The following is a 21904-nucleotide window of genomic DNA, read 5'->3' as shown; positions in this document are numbered from 1 at the left end:
CAAGCAACTTATAATGCACGACACCTGTGTCCATAAACTTCAAATTGAAAGTCGCCGCGGTGGCTCAGTGGTTATGATGCTCAGCTAGCTGCTGACCAAAAAGACGCGGGTTCGACCCCCGCCGCTGCGGCTGAATTTCGATGGAGGCGAAATTCTAGAGGCCCGCGTACTGTGCGATGTCAGTGCATGTTAAAGAATCCCAGGTGGTCGAAACTTCCAGAGCCCTTCACAACGGCGTCCCTTTGTTTCTGCATGACTAAACACACAATTAAAACGTAAGTAAATTACAAATGCTATCCCACTGTTAAATAATTGTTCCTTGAACTCCTGAAAAAAGCGCGTTTGACAGGCAGCGTTCTTTGTTTGCGGAGGCAGAACGACTACTATAAATTTAAAACCTGCCTCAGCTATAATTCAGCCAACCAAAACGGCAAACTTGTCACCAGTCGTTAACAGCGTTCCTCAAAAATCAGCGCACACAAAAAGCAAATCTAAATGAACGCGCATCCCGACCAGCAGACGCTACATACGCCGTCGCACATCGAGCCGATGCGAGGCCTCGTCGATCAGCGATGTACTCTCACCAACGCACGAACGCGCGCACACATTTTCGCCCCAGTGCTATCTCTCTCTCCCCCCCCCCCCCCCCCCCCCTCCCTCTCCACAGCACGTCCAGCCCATCTTCCCTCCTGAGAGGAAACCGAGAACGTTTGGCCAGCCAGGCTGCGTGGTGGTGAACGCGTCCCCTACCCCCTCCCACTTCCACACCCCCAAGGAGCCGCACCGCGTGCGCGTAGGCGGCGATCAATACGCACGACACCGCGATTACGCCCCGGGCAGCGTCGCCGCCGGAGGGACCCCTGGCCCGCGTGCCTCGCAGTCGGCGGCCCATCGCACTTCTGTGGATGGCGGCGTCAGACCGCCTGCTGCCGCCGCGACCACCCGAGATCGAAGTTGTTTCACTTCGCCCTTTCCCTCTCTCCTCTTCTCCTCCCTCCCTACCTTACCTCCTCTGGCGCTAGGCAGCCTCTTGTCGGTCGACTGACTGCGCACGCCCGGCTCCAAACCCGACGCGCGAAACTCGAGAGGCGGCGCGGCGCTCACAAAACGCGTGGAGTGCGCGTCGAAGATGCGATTGACATCGGCGCCTACGTCGAGCGGGCGCACTCATCCCTGCACGTGCCACTCAGCAATATGCAGCACAAATATCGTTTCTGCGTGCATATGTCGCGAGACTCGTGGTTCATGGTTTATGGGAGTTTAAAGGGCCACTGACCAGGGTCCGGACATTTTTGAAAAACAAGCCCACTGCATAGATGAGGCATCGAAGATAACCTCTGCAAAATACTAGAGCCATGCGCGCCCCGAAAAGCTGCGAAAATTCAAATCAAAGCCCGCTCGTTCTTCCACAAAAATGGCCCCGCCCCACTACTCTGAACCCCGTTGACGTCATGGGGGGGGGGGGGGGGGGGGTACTTTCGCTAAAGGCACTCCATTGGTGCATCGTTCTGACTGACGGGAGAAGGTTGGGCGTAGCCTTGGCGTCGCGTCGTCTGCACAACGCTTTCCGCAGCGCCTTCTGTTCTGGCTCATGCCTACAAACCCGCATGAAGGAAAAAAAAAAAAACTGCAGAGGGAGCGTGCGGCGACAGCCTTGAACCCTAGCCATAAAAAGTATAAAATAGTAAAACTGAGGGAGGTGGTCACAGGCCCTTTAACGGCCCCATGCAGCTCAGGCAATGAGGGACGCCGTAGTGAAGGGCTCCGGAAATTTCGAACACCTAGTTCTTTAACGTGCATTGACATCGCACAGTACACGGGCGTCTAGAACTTCGCTTCCATCGAAACCGACCGCCGTGCCAAGGATCGAGCCCGCGTCTTTAGGGTCAGCAGCCGAGCGCCATAACCAGTCAGCCACCGCGGCGGCCGCGTCGACCGGGAGTGAGAAAACACACCTGCAAAGTAGTAATCAGCTATATATGCTCAAAAAGAAAAAAAAAATAGAGACCAAATGGACCTTAAAAAAAAAAACCGAAATCGAAGCACCTGAGCACAAATATGATTACGAGAACATCAGAGCAGGATTTAGCCAGGAGTGGCAATTTTTTACTTTTGTTTTCTACTTCGCGCGGTTTCGGAGAGGAGGGATTAGTAAGTGCGTATGAAAAAAAATTATTTTCAGGAAAGGAAATGACGCAGTAGCTGTCTCAAATATCTCGGTAGACACCCAAACAATAGCGCCAGTATTCTAGGCACTATACCCAAACCGCCATAAGGGAAGGGATAAAGTGGGAGTGAAATAAGAAAGAGGTGCCGTAGTGGTGGTGGTGGTGAAAAACTTTAATCAAAGAGAGCTTGAGGGTAAAAAAGAAAAAAAAATTGCTGAGGCTCAGCTTGGCTAAGCCTGGGGAATGCGAAGCATATTAGTGGCTAGGCTTGGTAATACATGGCTTTGCTTGGTTGAATACTTGGTCATTTTAATACAACCACTAGAAGCCTTCGTCGTGGGGGAAGACAACGGCATGGCTACAGCGGAACGCCGACTAACCCCGAGACGCGCTTTGGGTGTGCGCCTGGATTGCCACGGAAGCCGCGTCTGCCTGCCCGGTGGAGCGAGCGTTTCACCTACACCGAGTGTGAACGCGCGTTCGAAATGCGCGGGTGTGACGGCTAGGGGTCCCACGGCGACGGCGCGAAGGTGGAGGCCGTCTTATAGCGCCTAGAATATTCTAGGCACTATAGCCGTCTCTCTCATCCGATGTCACGTGGTGTGACGTCACGGTGTCACGTGGCGTGACGTCACTGTGTCACGTGGGGGTCCCACGGCGACGGCGTGAGTGGTAGCTCTAGCAATATGCTTCGCATAAAACCCTGCTGCATGGTCGGTATCCTTAGTCCGGGACACCGCACGACGAGGCCGTAGTGGAGGTCTCCGGCATAATTTCGTCCTTTAGCATGAATTGCAACCGCACAGCACACGGGCGCCATTTGCGTTTCGACCCCACTGAAACGCGGCCGCCGCGGTCGGGTTCGAACTCGAGTAGTCCGGCTTTAATGACTCGACCACCGCGGCCTGTACAATATATGCACTGTTTTTGTATTATTATTATTATTAACCGCTCATTTGAAAGCGAGGAAGAGAAGGAATGGCATTCTGAACGGCGTTTGTATCCGCTATGCACCCTGGCCAATCCTCCGCCGTGGGTATGTGCCATTAAGCCTGAGGACATTATCATCATCATCACTGGCGGTGGCGCAGGGGCGCAAAGGATCCTGTACCAGAGCCAACCCGAGCCAAGCAGCAAGCTGGAATCGCATGTGTAGCGTTTCGAGGGAGGCAAAACGCAAAAGGCGCCCTTGTGCTGTGCGATGTCAGTGCAGGTTAAGATACTCAGGTGGTCTAAATTATTCCGGCGCCCTCCACTACGGTACCTCTTTCTTCCTTTCTTCTTTCACTCCCTCCTTTATCCCTTACGGCACGGTAGGGTGTCCACCGAGATATGTGAGACAGTTACTGCGTCATTTCCTTCCCTCAAAAACCAATTTTCATTTTACATACGTCAAGGAAAAGGGGCAGGTTCAAAAGCCATAACACCCCACTGGAACCGCCTCTGCGAATTGGGACTCGGGCCCGAATCCCGGGAATACATGTCCATTTTCTGGCACGCAGCACCGCGAGTGAGCTGTGGCTGCTTCTAGTCAGACCCGAAGTCGTCGAAGTACGAATTAGCATATACGTTCGCACGCAGCAACAACGGCTCCGCGAATGACTGGTATGACTGGTGTCCGTGCGGCAGGCAGCCTGTCTTCGGCAGCCAACCAACGGGTCCAACGGGTCCAGCTTGTCAAAGGTACCAAAGCTGCCACCTCGTGATCAGCTGTAGAACTCCACAGCAGATGAGGCAGCTAGGTCAAGCCTTCCGCAAACCTGACCACAACGCTCGGGCGGACACGGCTGTTGGCTGACGTCGTGCTACCGGATTTCGTCGACTCGTTGCGGCCGCTTGTCTGGGGCTCCGGGACCGCAACGAACGGATCGAAATCAGTCGCGCGACGTCGGCGCCTCGCTGGTGTGAACGCGCCTTCAGTAAGAGGCGTCAACGCAATATTGAGAAATTCGGGGGGTTAGGGTGACTGCAAGGTATCTCAGGACAAAGCTAACTGGAGATCATCAATACGTGAGGCCTTTTTTATGCGAAGCATATTGCTAGAGCTACCACTCACGCCGTCGCCGTGGGACCCCCACGTGACACCGTGACGTCACACCACGTGACATCGGATGAGAGAGCCGGCCTCCACCTCGCGCCGTCGCCGTGGGACCCCTAGCCGTCACACCCGCGCATTTCGAACGCGCGTTCACACTCGGTGTAGGTGAAACGCTCGCTCCACCGGGCAGGCAGACGCAGCTTCCGTGGCAATCCAGGCGCTCACCCAACGCGCGTCTCGGGGTTAGTCGGCGTTCCGCTGTAGCCATGCCGTTGTCTTCCCCCACGACGAAGGCTTCTAGTGGTTGTATTAAAATGACCAAGTATTCAACCAAGGAAAGCCATGTATTACCAAGCCTAGCCACTAATATGCTTCGCATTCCCCAGGCTTAGCCAAGCTGAGCCTCAGCAATTTTTTGTCCTGCAATGTATGCAACCTGGCTGAAGATGATGGCCGCGAGGTTTTCTGCACTCTCTCGCCGGCCCCAGCCTCTCCCCAGCAGCTGGCGCGGGAACACAACGCCGCGGCGGCGGGGCAGCGACGCTTTCCGGAGTCGACGCGGCGTGGAAAGAGGCGGCAGCGGGCAGCGCATTAGGGAAGCGGCCTTCCTACGCCCCCTCCGCATTCCATCGATCCCTCATCTTTCCCTGATCAATACCGGCCGCGCACCCGCGCAACAGGGCTCGGACAGCAGCAGGCGGCGGAACGAGCAGCGCGCGCTCCTCTCCGCTGCTCTCGCTCGATGCGAGGGCAGAGGCCGGACGACCCGAGGGACGCGGAAAATAATGATCGCGCCAACCTGAACGAAGCACGTCAGGGAGCGCTACGCGGAGCACGGTGAAGACAAATGACAAACTCTCTTCTCACCATGTGTACCAAGTGACAGTGAGATGGCTGCATATACACCACCCCTTCCCACTTCACATCCCCTTTCCCGCTTTAGAGCACAATGGCCTTTAAGAGACGAAGTCACTGCATAACCGCTCTTCTGACCGCTCCGTCCCCGAAGCCATCTTCACTCGTCCTCACCTTCAGTTAAAAAAAAAACAAAATATCAATAGCGGCGATGATTATAACAATAAAAAAAACTACACAAAGAAAGAGGTGAGAAGTCAGCAAAGCTGCAGCGCGTAGTGACCTCACATCGACGGGGTGTGATACGTCGAGCGTCTATAAAGAGCGGTTGTCACGGAGACCTCGCTTCGGTTTTAGGTCTATGGCCAGGGGGTTTGACGTCTCAAAGCGACTCGGGCTATGAGGGAAGCCGTAGTGAAGGGCTCCGGAAGTTTCGACCACCTGTGGTTCTTTAACGTGCACTGACGTCGCACAGTACACGAGCCTCTAGAATTTCTCTTCCATTGAAATTCGACCGCCGCGGCCGGGATCGAACCCGCGTCTTTCGGGTCAGCAGCTGAGCGCCATAACCATTGAGCCGCCGCGGCGGTAGCGCCGCAGCATGGCTATCCGATGTCGCCTTGCGCCGCGATACTGGGACTTTGCTTGATCTCCCTTCAGCCTTCGTTTTTTTTTTTTTAATGCGAAAGCATTACTAGTTTCATAACGAGAAAAACCGGCGGTGTGTGTACTCGCAGACGGTGCAGAAAATCCCAGCGATGGCACGAAACGTTGGGTGACGTCATCAAGCGGCCGTATGACGCACACAGCAAGCGGAGCACCTCCACTTCGGGCAATCCTATACATGCCGTTCGTCTATATACCCACCACTGGCCGACCTCCATGTGGCACGAGTTTTCTCGACATTCGTACGATGTGATGCAGCCGTTCGTCGTACAGCGTTCCGGGTGGTGTCATACGCGTGTGTGACGTGACACCACCGGTATTGCATGATTCAAAAAAATGCAGGGGCACTTTGGCTGTCTAAAGTGCGTAAGGCGAAAGCGTTTTCCGCACCTTGCCTATGTGACACTGGTGACGTTACCACTGGATGACGTCACATATAATTGATGACGAAGTAATGACAAATTACTAATTAGTGACTAATTACTGATTAATGACTGTATGCTAACTAACTGTTAATTAATGACGCTTAAGCTTCGCCTTTAGGAGTGGAACGCGACAGCGTGTTGTAGCGCTGCCAGGCAGTCCACGGAACGCCACCACCCGTTCGGCGCGATGCCCTTGCCTTTTGAACGCAACGCTTTTTGAGGAAAGGAAATTCTGTCATCTCGGTGGACACCCGACCCGCACCCTACAGGAAGTCAGGAGGTGGGAGTGAAAGAAGAGAAAGAGGGGCCGTAATGTTGAGGAAAGGAAATTACACAGTAACTGCCTCGCATATCTCGGTGGACACCCGTGAAAATTCAGGGGGCACTTTGGCTCTCTGAAGTGCTGCAAGGGGAAAGCGTTTCCTGGCGCAGTTTGTTTTATTTACTTTTTATTCTTTATATTTTGTTTTTAATTTTTGTTCCTTACTTATATTTATTGTTTTTATTTTCATCTTATTTTTATTTTGTTTTTATTTTGTTTATTTTCTTATTTTTATTTTTCTTGACTTTTATTTTATTTATGAAACCCATGCATTCACTAGATGCGCCTTTATTCATGCTCGAACCTTGAGCCTTCGTGGCGGAGTAGTAGCGTCTCCGCTTCAAATGCCAAAGGCCCTGGTGCGATCCCCACCCTCGACGCAGTTTCTTTTTAAGCAGTGACGTCGAAAGGCGGACAAATCTGCGGGCGCGTCTGTCGACACGGCTGCCGACGCGTCTGCTAACGACAGTATGAGGCATTAAAGGCTTTCGCCTTAAAATGTAAGGTGTACAGAGTTTGTACAAAGTATGCATAGTCATGACTCTTAGTGATTCTGCAATGTAGCATTGCCCCGCCGCGGTGGCTCAGTGGTTACGGCGCTCGGCTACTGGCCCGAAAGACGCGGCTTCGATCCCGGCCGCGGCGGCTGAATTTCGATGGAGGCGGAATTCTAGAGGCCCGTGTACTGTGTGATGTCAGTGCACGTTAAAGAACCCCAAGCGGTCGAAATAGCCGGGGCCCTTCACTACGGCGTCCCTCATAGCCCGAGTCGCTTTGGGACGTTAAACCTCAATAAAAACTGAAGCATGGATCAGCATGCATGCTTACAAGTAAGGGTCTGCTGCCGAATTTGTATATAATGCGAAAGCATTATATGGCTCTGTCGCGTCAGCAAAAAAGTGTCCGCAAATTTTGTCCGCACGATTACGCCGTTCTCTGAAATGTGTGAAAGTGTGACTGTGACAGATAGTGTGTGATAAAATGTTGCCGTGGAAAAAAATTTCGCTGACGAGGCGCAATTAGTTAAAGGCGAAAAAAAAATGCATTTAGACGTCAAAATCGCCACGGACGTCGATATAGTACACGGACGTCAGAACAGCCACGGACGTCAATATAGTATGTGGACGTTTTGCTTTCTCACTGCTCCAAAGCGGGTCACCGCAGTGATCTCAAAGTATTTTTTTTTTTTTTGCTGCGCCGCTGTTCTCTCTCCATGGCTGTGATCTTACACGTTTCAGAACAACGAAATACCGCCGGCTGACAGCGTCACACCCCGGCAGCACAAACACGCGCGACAATTCGGATCGGCCTGCAGCAGCAGCTTCGCTGGTATCACATGACTTTCCGACCCGAGGGGAAAGCCACACTGAGCCGCACAATGCACCGGCCCGTCCAAGGACAGCCTCGCGGCACAGTTGTTTTTCCGTCCCAACAACGGGCCACGCCGCTGTGGCGAAAATGACGACGACGAAAACGAGAGCCTTCCACCGCCGCCGCCGCTGCGCCCAAGCGCGTGCGCGCCTTCCGACACACACACGCGTGTGTGTGTGTGTGTGTGCCTATGTGCCGAAGCATTGTCCCCTCCCTCGTGGCCCAGTTCTCCGGTTCCGCGGGAGGAGAGAGCACCGCGTAGTGGTGTGGAAATCGAGACGTCGCCGCCGCTCGCGCGGTGGGCACTACGTGACACCGTCGCGCGCGCGCTACCAAATCGACGACGACGAACGACGCTGCTGTACACGTGCCCGGATAAGAAAGCGCACGTGGCACTGCAGGGCAGAGCGACTGACGCCGCCATTACTGCGCGGTGGCTGTGTGATTATAGCAATTGTCCCCCCTTCTTCTTAGGTGGGCAGTTGAGACCGGAAAGTTTGTGGGCATTGGGCGACCACAGCTGACGCAGGAATTTTCATAAGGCGAGGCGCGGCGACGTTTCGAATGACGTTTTGCCGCGCGCGCACGTGCGCGTGGTGCGTTGGCCCCAACTGCGCAAACGCATGCACCACGCGCAGTCATCTTAGCTCCTGCTCTCGGGCGCCCGTTCCCATTTTTGCGCCCACCAATCACACTCTTTCCGCGCTTTCCCCACCTCCCCACATTACGCTCGAACGGCGGAGGGAGCCGGGCCGTTCTCCCCCATCGCGCGCATCGACGTTAATTGCCCGCAACCTCCCAACGCCATCGAGTTAATCGTGGAAAATCGAGTTAACCCAAGACGGATGCTCGTAAGGGCGAACTGCGAAGCCTGCTAGACGCTTCGAATGCATGCCAGCAACTTGTCTAAACAGGCGTTGTTTTGAGAGGCAACAAATCTGGACAAAAGCATTCTTGAAAGGGAAATAAGTTTATGAAAGCAATTTTTTTCACATTGCAAGATTTCATTATAGCAATCAATTGTATCCGCAGATCTCTCGTCGGTAGGCTTGCATTTTATTTTTGCCATCAACGTCCTTGCCAGCGTCAAAAGCGTTCACCATTGCGAGCGATGGAAAGACTTTAAAAGACTTTGCTACATATCGGAAGAATGGACAATTACCTTCAATATTTCCTTAGCAGCACCTTACAATATTCCAATGTTCAAAAATTCTGTCCAAGGATGTTGGACGTGTTGCGCTGTCACCGTGCAGTCTTGCTTTCCTCGCTCTAATTAAATGCCCTGTACACAACCCCGATCGATGTCCATCCACTTGGACTACGATGCACGCCTATACAGCCTTAGCTAAGAAAGAAATGCACAGCCCGCTGGGTTTGATTCTGGGCCGCGCAACGTTGCTCGTTTTGCATCGGTAGCGCTAAAAATTTCTTATAGAAGCAAGGAACTCTCATCCTCACCGCTCCGGAGCTTAAATGATGCTAGAGCCCCATTACATGGCTCTTTGAAGAAAACCCTTAGGCTGTATATTTTCGGCTAAGGTTGTACACACGCGCGTACACACACAAAACCGAGGAAGGATCATCGAAGACGCGCCGTAACGTAAAACCTCCTCCTCCTCACAAACCCTTCAAGCCTAGTTATCACCGCCTACGCAACGAGCCTTTTCTTGCTCTGCTTGAGCCAGCACCAGTCCAAAGAAAAGGGGAGGAGGGGGGGGGGGGGGTTAAGAGAGAGAGAAAGAGGGGCCTCCACGCCGCGCGTCGAGGGACAACAACGGACCCTCACGACACGAGATGAGCCGCGGCGACGGCGGCGTCGAGAAAGAGGGGGAGAGGGTGCATAAGGAAAAACAAGAACAGCGGGAAGAGAGAGAAGCCAGAGACGCGCAAAGAGATAAAGGAAAACAACACAAATCAGCGGTACGCTCGCGCTCACTCACTCGCTCCCGCCCCCTCCCCAGGCCAAGCCTAATCTCGATCCCAAAATACGCTCGTGTTATACACCCCCGGAGAAGCGAGCACCCTCGCAAACAGCGCGGCGGCTTCTCGCGCGTGGGACCATGGCAGCGCCATGACGGCACACGCGCCCCGTCCTCGTCGGTCGGCTGTCCCCGTTCGCGCCGACGACGCCCCCTCCGTTGCGGCGAACCCTCTCGCCCCGCCGGTTATCACCGCGCGAGGCGACGAGACCGTTTGCGACGCGGGCAGCGAAAGCCGAGGGAAGGCGCTCCGACCGAGCAGGTGCGGTAGGGTGTAGCGGCGCACCTCCAGTACAGCACCCCCATCCGAACAACCCCTTGCCGTCGTGCTAGGAAAATGATGCAGCGCTGGAGAATTCCTGAGAGCGAACGTACCACGAGTCATAGCGGAACTGTGAAGACAGAGCAGCGAAGATGCTACGACAAGCGACTCCAAGGACCAGTTCGGGGCACGGGCTGAGCGAGGTTAAGGCGGCAGCAGAAGCAACTGGAAGAGGATGAACAGGGGCCTGCAACCCGGGGTCTGCACAAGGTCACGTTTGCAACATGAAAATAACAACGAAGCGCAACGCTTGATTGTCGCGAAGCTCACGTACGTTGTTCTTGTTTCAAAGCTGCGGCCCTAGAAACAGCGAGCCATCCTATCAAGGAACGCCGTAGAAAATTTGTGAAAAAAAAGCAACACATACACACACACGGGAAGGCTCCTCAAGGCCAGTACTGAGAGAGAGCCTGACGCCAACGTTCCGCGTCGCCGGTGCGTGCTCACCGAAGGTCGTCCTCAAGTGGTGCTGCACACAGAACCCAAAGAGCTGTGGCTGCTCGCAGTGGCACTTTCGCGGTGCGGTACAACGTGAGAAGGGCAAGGGGGAAGTCAGCCACAAGACAGGGCAACGTGTGACGAGAGCCAGAAGCGAAGGAATGGAATTATAAGATGATGGCGTGAGCATGCACAGTTTCAAGGAGCCTGTGGTCACGGGCTTTTCGTGTTGACCGACGCCTCGACCGCACCCGAAAAGTGACGGAGCGCACGCGAGCCGAAGGGCATCTGCCAGGATGATGAACACGGTGCCGTAAACGGCGTCTTGCGGGACGTTCGCAAAATTTAATCTGGGACTGACCTAACACGATCGCGCACGGGCGACTGCCCTTGACCTGCTGCCACCAGTTATCAAGCCATGTACGCTTACGGACTGGCTCAGCCGTCAACGTTTACAGCTCACTACAGTCGGAGACAACTCAAGAACAAAGCGGCTTTTCCCCGACCAAGGATCCCCTTCCAGCCAATGGCGGCGGCCGATTCTCATGAAGCTGCTAGTGTGAAAACGAAGGGAGCGGCAAATGAAAGGGCATAGTCCCTTGCCTCCGTGGTAGGGGAGAGCGCCCTCCTTCCACTGTCACGCCGCTCCCTGCATTGTCACCCTAGCAGGGTCATGAGAATCGGCCGACGCCATTGGCTGGAAGGGGATCCTTGGTCGGTGAAAAGCCGCTTCGTTCTTGAGCTGTAACCGACTGTAGTAGGCAAAACACTTTGGAGCTGTTTATTTCACAGCACTGGCCAAATGTTTTACGCGCGGCTATTGAATAGTTTTGCTGTTTTTCTTGCATTTCACTCACACTGTTTCGGTTGTTTGCCATTGTTGTGCTCCATGTTTTTCTACATTGTTTTGTTCACAACCACCCCTGCAATAGCCCAGTATGGCTGCAGTATGTATAAATAACAATAATAATAAATAATAATAATAAATGGGAGACGTTGGAAGGTCACACGACGTTCGGAGTCGGAACAGGCGCAAGCAGGGGCAGTGACCTATGATGCCCCCTCACAGCTCACGCCATCCCCCGATCTAGCGCCACTCGCTATGACACCTCGTCAGTCGATCGTGAGCGCACTGCCACACAGTCGCTGGCTACTGAGCCAAAGATGGGTGGCCAGGAGCGAGTTTCACCGAGCCCTGAAACCCTCAGCACTTTTGGTGGTTTTATTAATTACCTTCATCTAATTTTAAGATATTATTCTCGGGGCCGGTAGCCACCTTCCCCATTCGTTTCTTAACAAGCTTGGGCCATAAAGTGGCCGTCTACTTCAACGGCAAAAACACATTCCGCCACGCAATCTCGACGTGAGTCGATACAGCTGAGCAACTGTGACTAAACAATGGCAGCAAGCGTCAATAATACCGGTGGCGGCTATGAATATGACTCAGAGAGTTAGGCTGACGCAGTTCTTGAATCACAAATTGACTCTATGGACGACGACCAGAGACCCTGTACCAGTAAGGATCACGAAGTCACACAGTATGGATCGCTACCAATTCGCCAAAATTTGACCAGAGTGACGACGACGCCCCAGGCTGCCCTTCCGCATGGCAGCCTTGTTCGCGCTACTACGGAGAAATGTATCATCATCATCAGCCTGACTACGCCCACTGCAGGGCAAAGGCCTCTCCTATGGAGCGTCTGTTTAAATACTGCGCTTTTCAGAACCCTACATCTGATAACTGCTGCCTGCACTGAGGGAAAGCTTTTGTAAAAATCGTTTTTTTTTTAAATTTTTCTGCACGTTAATAGCAATAAGGAACCAAACATTATATTATCAGAAGGATACAAGAAAAACATGAGCACACAAAAAAATATAAAAAAAATTTTCTTCCGGAAATGACTTCGGGGTTAAAGAGGTCCACGGCATCAGTTCGAATAAACCGGAAGTTCGAATTAACCGAGTTTGATTTAATGAGATTCATCTGCACATATTCAGGGCAGCTCTCTAGTGTACGTCAGTGTCCGGCATACAGTTTTGCTCATGGGGTGAGCACTTGGAACGCATTCGCGACGACGCTAAAGGGACAGGCTTTTTTTTAACTTGAATACTCGCAACTTTTTACGCTAATAAGTCGCCGCAAGACGAGCTAAGCTTTCTGCGCGCAAAGACCAAACGGAATCCATTTACGAGTCTTCCTCCTTTCGTGCATGCCTCGATACTCTCTCTCTTCTTTTAACGATTCATGACTCAAAGCCAAAGCGTGCAGCTGGGCGTGGATCCTGTCGTGCCGCGTTCAGGCATTTTCATCAGGCTAGCGAGAAAACACTCCGGGCGCATTCCTTTACTCGCTCCGAGCCGTCCAGTCGAGGATTCTAGCAGCGCCCGCTTATTTCATAATTCGCGCGCGGCAATTTAAGGTGCGAACTCGAAATAAACACGAAAAAAGCAAAAAAAGAAAGCACGAACCAACGAAACCAGGATAAGGAAAGAAAAAAAAAAGAACAAGGAAAAGCATGTTTCGCACTCGGAAACGAAGGCGACCTTGACAAAGCGAAATCTATGCACCGCGACCAGCATACTGTGCAAGGCATTGGTCACCAGTTTCCGCTGGAGGTAGACACAGACCGCAGACGGGGAGGGGAGAGAGAGAGACAGTTGCAGATAAAAACGCTACACGTTAGGTGCAACTGCTGAAGAAATGCATTCCCTCGAATGCCCACAGAAACTACCTTCCATAGATAGCAGACGTACTATATGTCAACCTTAAAATGAAATCTATAAGATTACATGTTGTGCATTATATCACTCCATTGGTTAAAATCTGTATGTTTTAGTACTCATTTATGTAAATCCTTTATTTTTGTTGTTGTTTGAGTGTACCACGTCGTGTAATCGTGCGTATGTCGTGTATAATACTAACTGATCTCTTTGCATTGTAGCATTAAAGTTGTGACTGTATTATGCAATGCTGACAATGATATGACAGCTTGTAACTTTGTCAGTTTTTGGTTGTTGTTGTCGCATGAAGTGTGCAATCATGATTCTGCGCATGCATCCGTGACTGGAAGCCGGCTATATATGGGGTCAACTTCGTACGATTATACAGTGCAGTCTACTCCTGTAGGGTGAACAGGAGAGTTTGTGGACGCACTCTTCGGGGCTCCCGTGCGTTCTACACGGCCGCGCACCGAGGCAAAGCGGCGTATATAGGCTCGAAAGGACCTGGAGGTGGTTCTACACGTCGTCAGCCACTTCGCTTTGATGCGCGGCCGGGACGGACGCACTGGCGGTCCAAAGAAAGCGGCTAAACACTCGCGTGTTCCTAAGCAGCACATGTAATCGGCCCAATACTGGTCCTACAAAGGAGCAGAGTAAGCACAATCCCTTTCTAATATTGCCCTATTACCTTACTGCTTGAGTTCACCCTAAGAGTGGATCACCATGTACGGCACCAATGACGATAAATTGAGATTAAAATATGACACGCTCCCCTCCCGAAGAAATCGTAAATGAAGTTGCGTGGACGACTGCATACAACCGCTCACCTTCCCGAAACGCAGCACTTTGTGGAGCAATCCACGGCGGCGCCAGCGTTAAAAGACGACCAGAAGAGAGAGACAGGTACACGAGAGCGCGGAACTTACAGCTAAATTTTCATAGACGAGGACACATTAATACACCCATAACCAGGCTCCGAAACGCAAAAAAGCACAAAAATGACAAAATGAAGGCAAAAGCGACACGTTTCAGCCTTTCCCGAGAAAGTAAGATCTCCTTATCTTCGAAAGCCACAGATGGGTTTCTCACTCGATTCGCCCTCACTACGAATTAAAATGTTTTGTTTTTGTACTCCTCTGTTGTTCCTGGCGTTTTCGAGCGTGGCTGTGGGGTTTATCGTGTTCTCGTCAATAAATATTCAGCTGTTAGTTAAGCGCTGTCCTTTCGCGCTGACAGTACTACAGAACACCCCCAACACCCTTAACCAGCGCAACTCGGCATTCCGGTTTGTGAAGGAAGAAGCACTGCGGCTCTGTGCAAGTCTGTGGCCGCATTTCGACGAGGGGGGGGGGGGGGGGGGGGGCGAGTATCCGGGTTCGAACCCGACCGCGGCGACCGCGTTTCGATGGAGGCGAAATGCAAAAGGCGCCCGTGTGCTGTGCGATTTCAGTTCACGTTAAAGATCCCCCGGGGGTCGAAACTATCCCGGAGACCTCCACTACGGCACCTCTTTCTCTCTTCTTTCACTCCCACCTTCCTCCCTTCCCTTACGGCGCGGTTCGGGTGTCCACCGATATATGCGAGACAATTACTGCGCCATTTCCTTTCCACAAAACCAATTTTTCAAACACACAAAGTGAAACAAGCGTGTGTGCTGTGAGTTGTCAGTGGACCATACCCATACATGGTATGGTGCACGGTATTCATGTTAAAAGTAGTCTTTAACATGAATACCATACCATACCATACCATACCATACCATGCCATGCCATGCCATGCCATGCCATGCCATGCCATGCCATGCCATGCCATGCCATACCATACCATACCATACCATACCATACCATACCATACCATACCATACCTATTCCTCTGGGAGGCGCTTTTTAAAGCGGGGCGCCTCGGGCTGATGGCCCAGCTGCGAAAATTGCCGGCACGGATGCTGTCGAACATCGTAGCGCGCTCGACGCGATCAGAACTACCTGTGCCGGGGTGGATGACACACTGGAGGCCGGATGCTCGACGGATGTGACGGCCCCGATAGCGCGCGACGCGAAGAGCACCTGCGAGAATCGCTGACGCGAGCTCGTCTTTCCGCCGACGACCTCGATTTCCCGCAGACAGCCTGTACTCGCTCATGATGATTCGGGGAGTGCTCATACGAATTACTAACTTGAGTCTGTGATCGCGGCGGCCCATGCGATGAGTAGATAGGAATACGAATTTCCCGATTTGCGAATAGATTATGTTCATCTCAGTAAACAATTCGGGATTAAGTTGCGTAGGTTTTCAATCGTAGGTGTACAGTCAGTGCTGGCGCAAGCTTTTCAGAATAGCGACCAACGCCTTGCCCAACAACGCGGTCAAATGCTCACGCAATTACAGAAAAAAAAAAAAGAAAAATGAAGCCGAATTTTTAGAGGGGCCATTAGAATAGCCTCGAAATGAAGCGCGCGGACGGAAGACCGCGGCGGCCGCTCGCGCGCACAGGTGGCAGAGCAGTAGAGAGCAGCTGATCGGTAACCGCGGTAGCCATGACAACGGCCAGTAGGTGGCGCTGTCTTAGGCGCGGCAGGTTTAAACCAGGCGACTGCACAGGTCGAGGGCCTGTGGAGAAGAGGACTGAACCTTGAGGGGTCCCCTCCGCGGTCTCCGGTGCTGAGAGCCGGCTGGGAGGCACCCCCTCCTAATTGCTGCGCCCCGACCGTGAGGCCCCATGATGACGGAAATAAAGTTCATTCATTCATTCATTCAGGGCCTGTGCAAGCTTTCCGCAAAACCATCTGGCACAAACCATTGCACTCCCCTGCGCATCACTCATTAGGACGACAGTGTGCGAATCGTGAACCCAGTGTAACCATCCATCTTATTACCTCAACTCATGCCTTTCCGAGTATCGCGCTTTTCTGCCGGCCAATCAAAATGGCGCTTATGTGCGTTAGTATACAGGTAGGTTCCTCGGCGCCGTTTCGGGAAGGTGGGATGTCGAATACAGGCAGCGAGCGCGCGCGCGGCGTGGCACATCGCTCGCCGTCCGACGCGGTGCGCATGCGTGGAACGCAGTCCGGCACAAAGCCAATGGCGCCGGGGGCCCACTCTTGTTTACACTTCGGTCCGGAAAAGAACGAACGGTTCGCTGCTGCAAAGGCCTGCGGTTCTTTACGAGCGCGCTGGCACGCGAGCCTGCCGCTGCCGACGAGGCGCCAGCAAAAAAAGAAAGAAAACTAAGCCGACGCCTGTATGCAGCGTTGCGCTTCGCTTGCCGTGAGATGCTACGGCCAACTACGTTGATCGGCGAACCAAACACACACTGCGATCAGCTGCATCGGGTGAAAGGAGGAAGAAGAGCTGGGGGCGGCGCTGAAAACAGGTGATAAGAAAACTGCAGAGCCAACCGCGCAGTTCTGATATAACTTTCGAGCTGGAGAGAAGCAGCTTGCGCCGGTTCGCTGCGCGCGACGCGCGAAGCCGCGGCTCGGTTTTCGAAGGCAGGCCTCGGTGGTCGGGAATCGCCGCCGCGCTCGTATACTACTACTCATCGTACCACTACTCATCATGCGGCCGTCGAGATCGCTCAGGCAGGCACGGCGGAAGAATTCCCGAAGCTGGATACCTCGAGAGGCGACTCGCGATTGGCCGGCGCCTTTACAGCTGCCCTATCATGATTGGACAGTCGCTTCCGATGGCTACCACAATGGGCAAATCACGATGGACAAGAAACATGCCGGCCAAATGTGAGGAGGAGGAGGATGTTATCAAAAACAACGCCGGCCCTACCCTGCCTAATGGGTGAACATAGCCAAATATGACAGGAGGCGAAAGTACAAGGTCAGTCGGCAGCCAAAAATTGGTTTTTGAGGGAAGGAATTGACGCAGCATCTGTCTCACATATCTCGGTTGACACCCGAACTGCGCCGTAAGGGAAGGGATAAAGGAGGGAAGAGAAAATAAAGAAGAAAGAGGTGCCGTAGTGGAGGGCTCCGGAATAATTTCGACCACCTTCTTTATAGTGCAATGACATCGCACAGCACACGGGCGCCTTGTGTGTTTCGCCTCCATCGGAACGCGGCCGCCGGGTTCAAACCCGGAAACTCCGGCTCAGTAGCCGAGAGCCACCCTAACCATTTAGCCACCCCGGCGGATTAACTTTACGGAATACAGCCGGGCGAAAAAAAAGAAAAACGCTACGCGGCTATGAAAGGCAGGCTATAAACTGCTTGTAGGTATCAGTATACGTGCCTTTTGCATCCGCTGGGATTATAGGGCGCGAGACAGCGCTATAACACACTTGTGCCTTAGCACACGCATCCCACAAGCTTTTGCTGCCGACTGTACATACAGGCACGGAGAAGAAAGTTACAATTAAGGAAAGGCGCGGTGCGCCGTGAAAGGAAGTGACGAAAGGGGCGAGAACGGCGTTGAGAAGCCGCCGGTCGCGAAACGTGGGTGAGGCTATAATCTCGTTTACAGTGTGTCCTCTTCGTCGACGTGCTGCGGTTTTACAAGATTACGAAAATGAGTGACGCTGCGCGTATGTGACACATACCACCCTCCTTTCCCCTGTGGCTTTTGTACTACGACCCGCTAGTTCAGAGCGACGACGACGTCATAGAAAACGTGACAGAACTGGCGTACATAACTAACATATAGAACTTAAATCAACCATGCACTGCACCCACGAGTGCATCCCCCACTGCCAAACCAGCGTCGACTATATGGCTACCGGAATTCACAACTACCGTACACGAACTAATGTGCAGACATACAGTATATCAGGACTGTCAAAGCACGCGATTTTCTACACATACATGCTCGAATTGCCTGCGCACTGTTGTCGCACTCACCGTAGGTTACAGATCCTAGAGAAGACAAGTCTCCCGACGTACACGTGTAGCCTCGGCAGTGGCGACCAATCAGTATGTGCATTTTTCGTCGCACCGAGGATTCATTCGCGACGCTTTGCACTGCGCAATACTTCATATGGTTCCATTCCGGCCGACAATCTTCCCCGGATCAGCTCAAGCACAGTTGGATGGTGGCACATAATGAGGACGTGAAGTGAATAAATTTAAAACGTTGCTGCAGTCAGCAGCAGCAGGCGCTCAATGACCTAGCCTTTCCGAGAACAGCGCTTTCCATTTGTTTTGTCCTCTCTAGATGAATAATTAGTAGGCTCCCGTTTAGATTCGGGCGATAGCAGTTGTCACAATAGAGCTATCAAGTACAACTTCCAACCTGTGTTTTCCAGAAACAATTACGTCGGCTTCCTTGTCTCCAAACTACTCTGTCGCTCTAGAACACCAATCCTCTACTCTCCTTTTATCTCATTTTACTTATTTTCTCAAAGATGCTAACTCTGGCTCTTATTCGATCCCAAAGAGTCTACATTTCTATTGCGGCTCCGTTTTCCGGGGCCTGGAGGTCCCGACAACGTATCGCATCACACTCTATCGTCATCGATGCGCGCGCTACAAGTGGTTACCGCAAGAAACTACGGGCATGCGAAAAGACAGGGCGTTCCGTTACTTGCCGCTTCTTTTCGCGAATTCATTCCTATGCTTCCTCGACATTTGGCAGCCCCGCCGCCTTTAAAACCAGATCCAACAAATGGCATCGTTTGTTCAGCTTTCAGCAGTGACGTCACATTTCGACTACCAATGGTTGGTTGGTTGGTTTATTGGGGTTTAACGTCCCAAACCGACTCAGGCTATGAGGGACGCCGTAGTGAAGGGCTCCAGAAATTTTGACACCCTAAGTGAGATTATTGAAGCGGTAACCGTCTCGCAGTACGAACGACTAACGGCCACACCAACTGGCAGACACATTCTGTCCACACTCGGCATAACATACGAACGACAAGGCGGACCAACAACTGACCTTCCCAAGCATATACGCCAGCTTCTGGTCATTCCTCCACTACCTCGGAACATGCACCCCGATTTCCACGCTGAACGTCGTGCAGAGAGAGCCAAATCATTAGGCAAACGTTTCCTTAATGATACCTCTGTGGTATATGTTGATGCAGCAGATTCTTCGGCTGACAAGATGGTAGCTGTGGTCACCACGGAATGTGGTACATTCATAACTGGGGGCACTATACGCACTCAGCACACACATGTTGGTGAAAAAACAGCCATTGCTCTAGCCATTGCGGGATCCTCGGCAGAAACCATTGTCAGCGACTCAAAATTGGCAATACGTAACTACACGTTTGGAAGAATCTCTCCACAAGCAGCACGGATTCTGCTAAATTATCAGCCCACGCGGCGCATTCGCCTAATCTGGACGCCTGCTCATGCCTCCCTTGCTGGTAATGAGGCGGCTCATAACCTAGCTCGAGAACTATCCCGCCGAGCTGGGTCGTGCAGTCCACCCGCCCTATACTCCGGCAAGGACAGGTTGTTTTCTTACAGAGAAATCCTGCAGCACTACAGGCTTGCAAGACTCAGATTTCCCCCAGCAGATAAAACGCTTTCCAAGCAACAGGCCAAAGCCTGGCGTAAACTTCAAACTAAAACCTATCCAAATCCCCAATTGTGTAGCTTCTATTCGGATGGACTCTACTCAGACAAATGCAAAAATTGTGATGCCAAAGCCGATCTAAATCATATGATCTGGAACTGCCCGCAGTCCCTACCCGCGAGTCGCTTCATTACCGACTCTGATCATTGGGAGGCTCTATTGCTCAGCCCCGACCCGGGGATAATGGAGATCAAGCTCCTCCAGCTGGCTGAAGACGCCGCCGCTGCCCAAGGGATAGCGGCCGCCGTTTAAGCGGGGGGTGACTTCGGGTCGCTCCTCTATATCCGCTGGAAATAAAGTTCCACCACCACCACCACCACCTGGGGTTCTTTAACGTGCACTGACATCGCACAGTACACGATCGACTACCAATGGTACAAGGGCAAAAGATTGAAACTAGAAAAGAGTCGTTACAAAATGCGGTCTTAGAACTACTTCCACACTTCCCGCACCTCTCCTTCCCCCTTGACCCCCCCTGCGGTGGCTCAGTGGTTATGGCGCTCGGCTGCTGACCTGAAAGACGCGGGTTCGGTTCCGGCCGCGGCGGTCGAATTTCAATGGGACGGAGGCGCTGTTCAAGAGCGGCATTTCGATGGAAACGGAACGGAAAAGGCGCCCGTGTGCTGTGCGTTGTTGCCAGGTGGTTGAAATTATTACGGATCTCCACCATGGCACTCTTTCTCTCTTTCTTCTCTCACTCCCACCTTCCTCCCTTCCCCTACGGCGCGGTTCAGGCGTCCACCGAGATATGTGAGACATATACTGCGCCATTTCCTTTATTAAAAACAAAAACAAAAACAATTTACCAATTTATTTAAATTCTAGAGGCCCGCGTACTGTGAGATAGACGTTAGGGCACGTTAAAAAACCCCAAGTGGTCGAAATTTCCGGAGCCCTTCACTACGGCGTCCCTCATAGCCTGAGTCGCTATGGAATGTTAAACCCCAATAAACCAATTGAAGAGGTGACAGCGCCAATTCAAACTTTACCTTTCTGCTGTGTGACGTGTCCGAGCGAGACTTATTCGGCGTACAAATAATGTTAGGTTACCATGGCACGCATTTTTTTTTTTTCTCTAGATGCAATCCTCGTGAATCCCACTGTCGGGCGTCGCTCTTTTTAATTGACGCAAACAATATGACGTGGCCGATCAGTAACAGTAACAATATGACGTGGCCGAACAGCGAATGTGAGTGCTGCATCAGAACGCGGCTGCGTTTGCGCAAATATTCTCGGCGAACGCGCGTGTTCGGACGCTTGACACTACCCGAACCAGATTACTTTACAAAGTACGTGTTTCTGAACACCAAACGCGGCGCTGAAACGCGAGGTGCCGGAACACACACACAAAAAAAAAAGAAAATTAAGTGGGAAGGAGGGGGGACTTTTGGATCAAACGCATACCAACGAATAAAATGCGCTATTATGCCAGGGTATGCAACAAAGTTCAAGAAGCAAAAGCGGGGCTCGGCCACGATAACCACATACGTCGGCTGGACTAAATAACTGGCCGCAGGGCGTTATTGAGAAAGCATGCAAGGCGAACGATCCGTCAAGGAGGTGACGCCAATGACAGCCGCAGAACGCCTTGAAATCGGGCGGTCGATGAGTCACCGTCTGACTCAACGATCGTCCAGCTAGGCCAGTAACCATCGAAGCGCGCCGTTAGAAACAGATGGTTGCAAAAGAACAGCTGTTTTAATCCCTCTAGCGTTTGCGTGCACTGCAGCCGCTACGCTACGAGCGATGCGCGCAATTATCACAACGAGAGCGCCAGAGAGCGAGCGCGCGCGCGCGCAAGAGTTCAACGCCACAAGCCATGTGCATACCGCAATGGCACCGTTATTCGCAAGAAAAAAAAAACAAAAAGAAAGGCGAGCTGGCTAAATCAGAGAGGGGCTCGTCAATCCGAACACCTTTCACACGATGCTGCAAAAGAATGAAGTCGGGCACAGGATGCGTTTCTTTATATGCATATGAAATCGTAAATTCCAATCATAGCGCCGCTTCCCGTCCCACGCCGCCTAAATAGAGGGGTTATTTTTAGGGCGACGCCTCAAGCGCTTCTCCGTTCAAA

The 21904-nt window shown here is 52.4% G+C and overlaps 1 protein-coding gene across 6 annotated transcripts in view; it reads right to left on the bottom strand.

The window, feature by feature from the left end:
- The window catches only part of LOC149340907 (CTD small phosphatase-like protein 2), a 56814-nt gene that overhangs the window by 33987 nt on the left and 923 nt on the right, over positions 1-21904 (bottom strand). For 2 of the 6 annotated variants that reach the window (XM_089549829.1, XM_089549835.1), the window contains exon 1: positions 531-626. The exons of 1 other annotated variant lie outside the window; for it this stretch is intronic. In XM_089549829.1, coding sequence (XP_089405955.1) covers positions 531-542 — 12 coding nt within the window. In that variant the 5' untranslated portion in view covers positions 543-626. Of the gene's footprint in view, positions 1-402; positions 500-530; positions 627-815; positions 948-21904 lie in introns of those variants that run through there. 3 more of the 6 variants (XM_089549831.1, XM_089549834.1, XM_089549833.1) reach the window with 3 other exon arrangements.

Source organism: Amblyomma mixtum, chromosome 6 (assembly GCF_055824585.1).
Source record: "Amblyomma mixtum isolate Tamu chromosome 6, ASM5582458v1, whole genome shotgun sequence".
In the NCBI taxonomy this organism is placed as follows: Eukaryota; Metazoa; Arthropoda; class Arachnida; order Ixodida; family Ixodidae; genus Amblyomma; species Amblyomma mixtum.
This window is presented reverse-complemented; position numbering and strand designations above follow the sequence as displayed.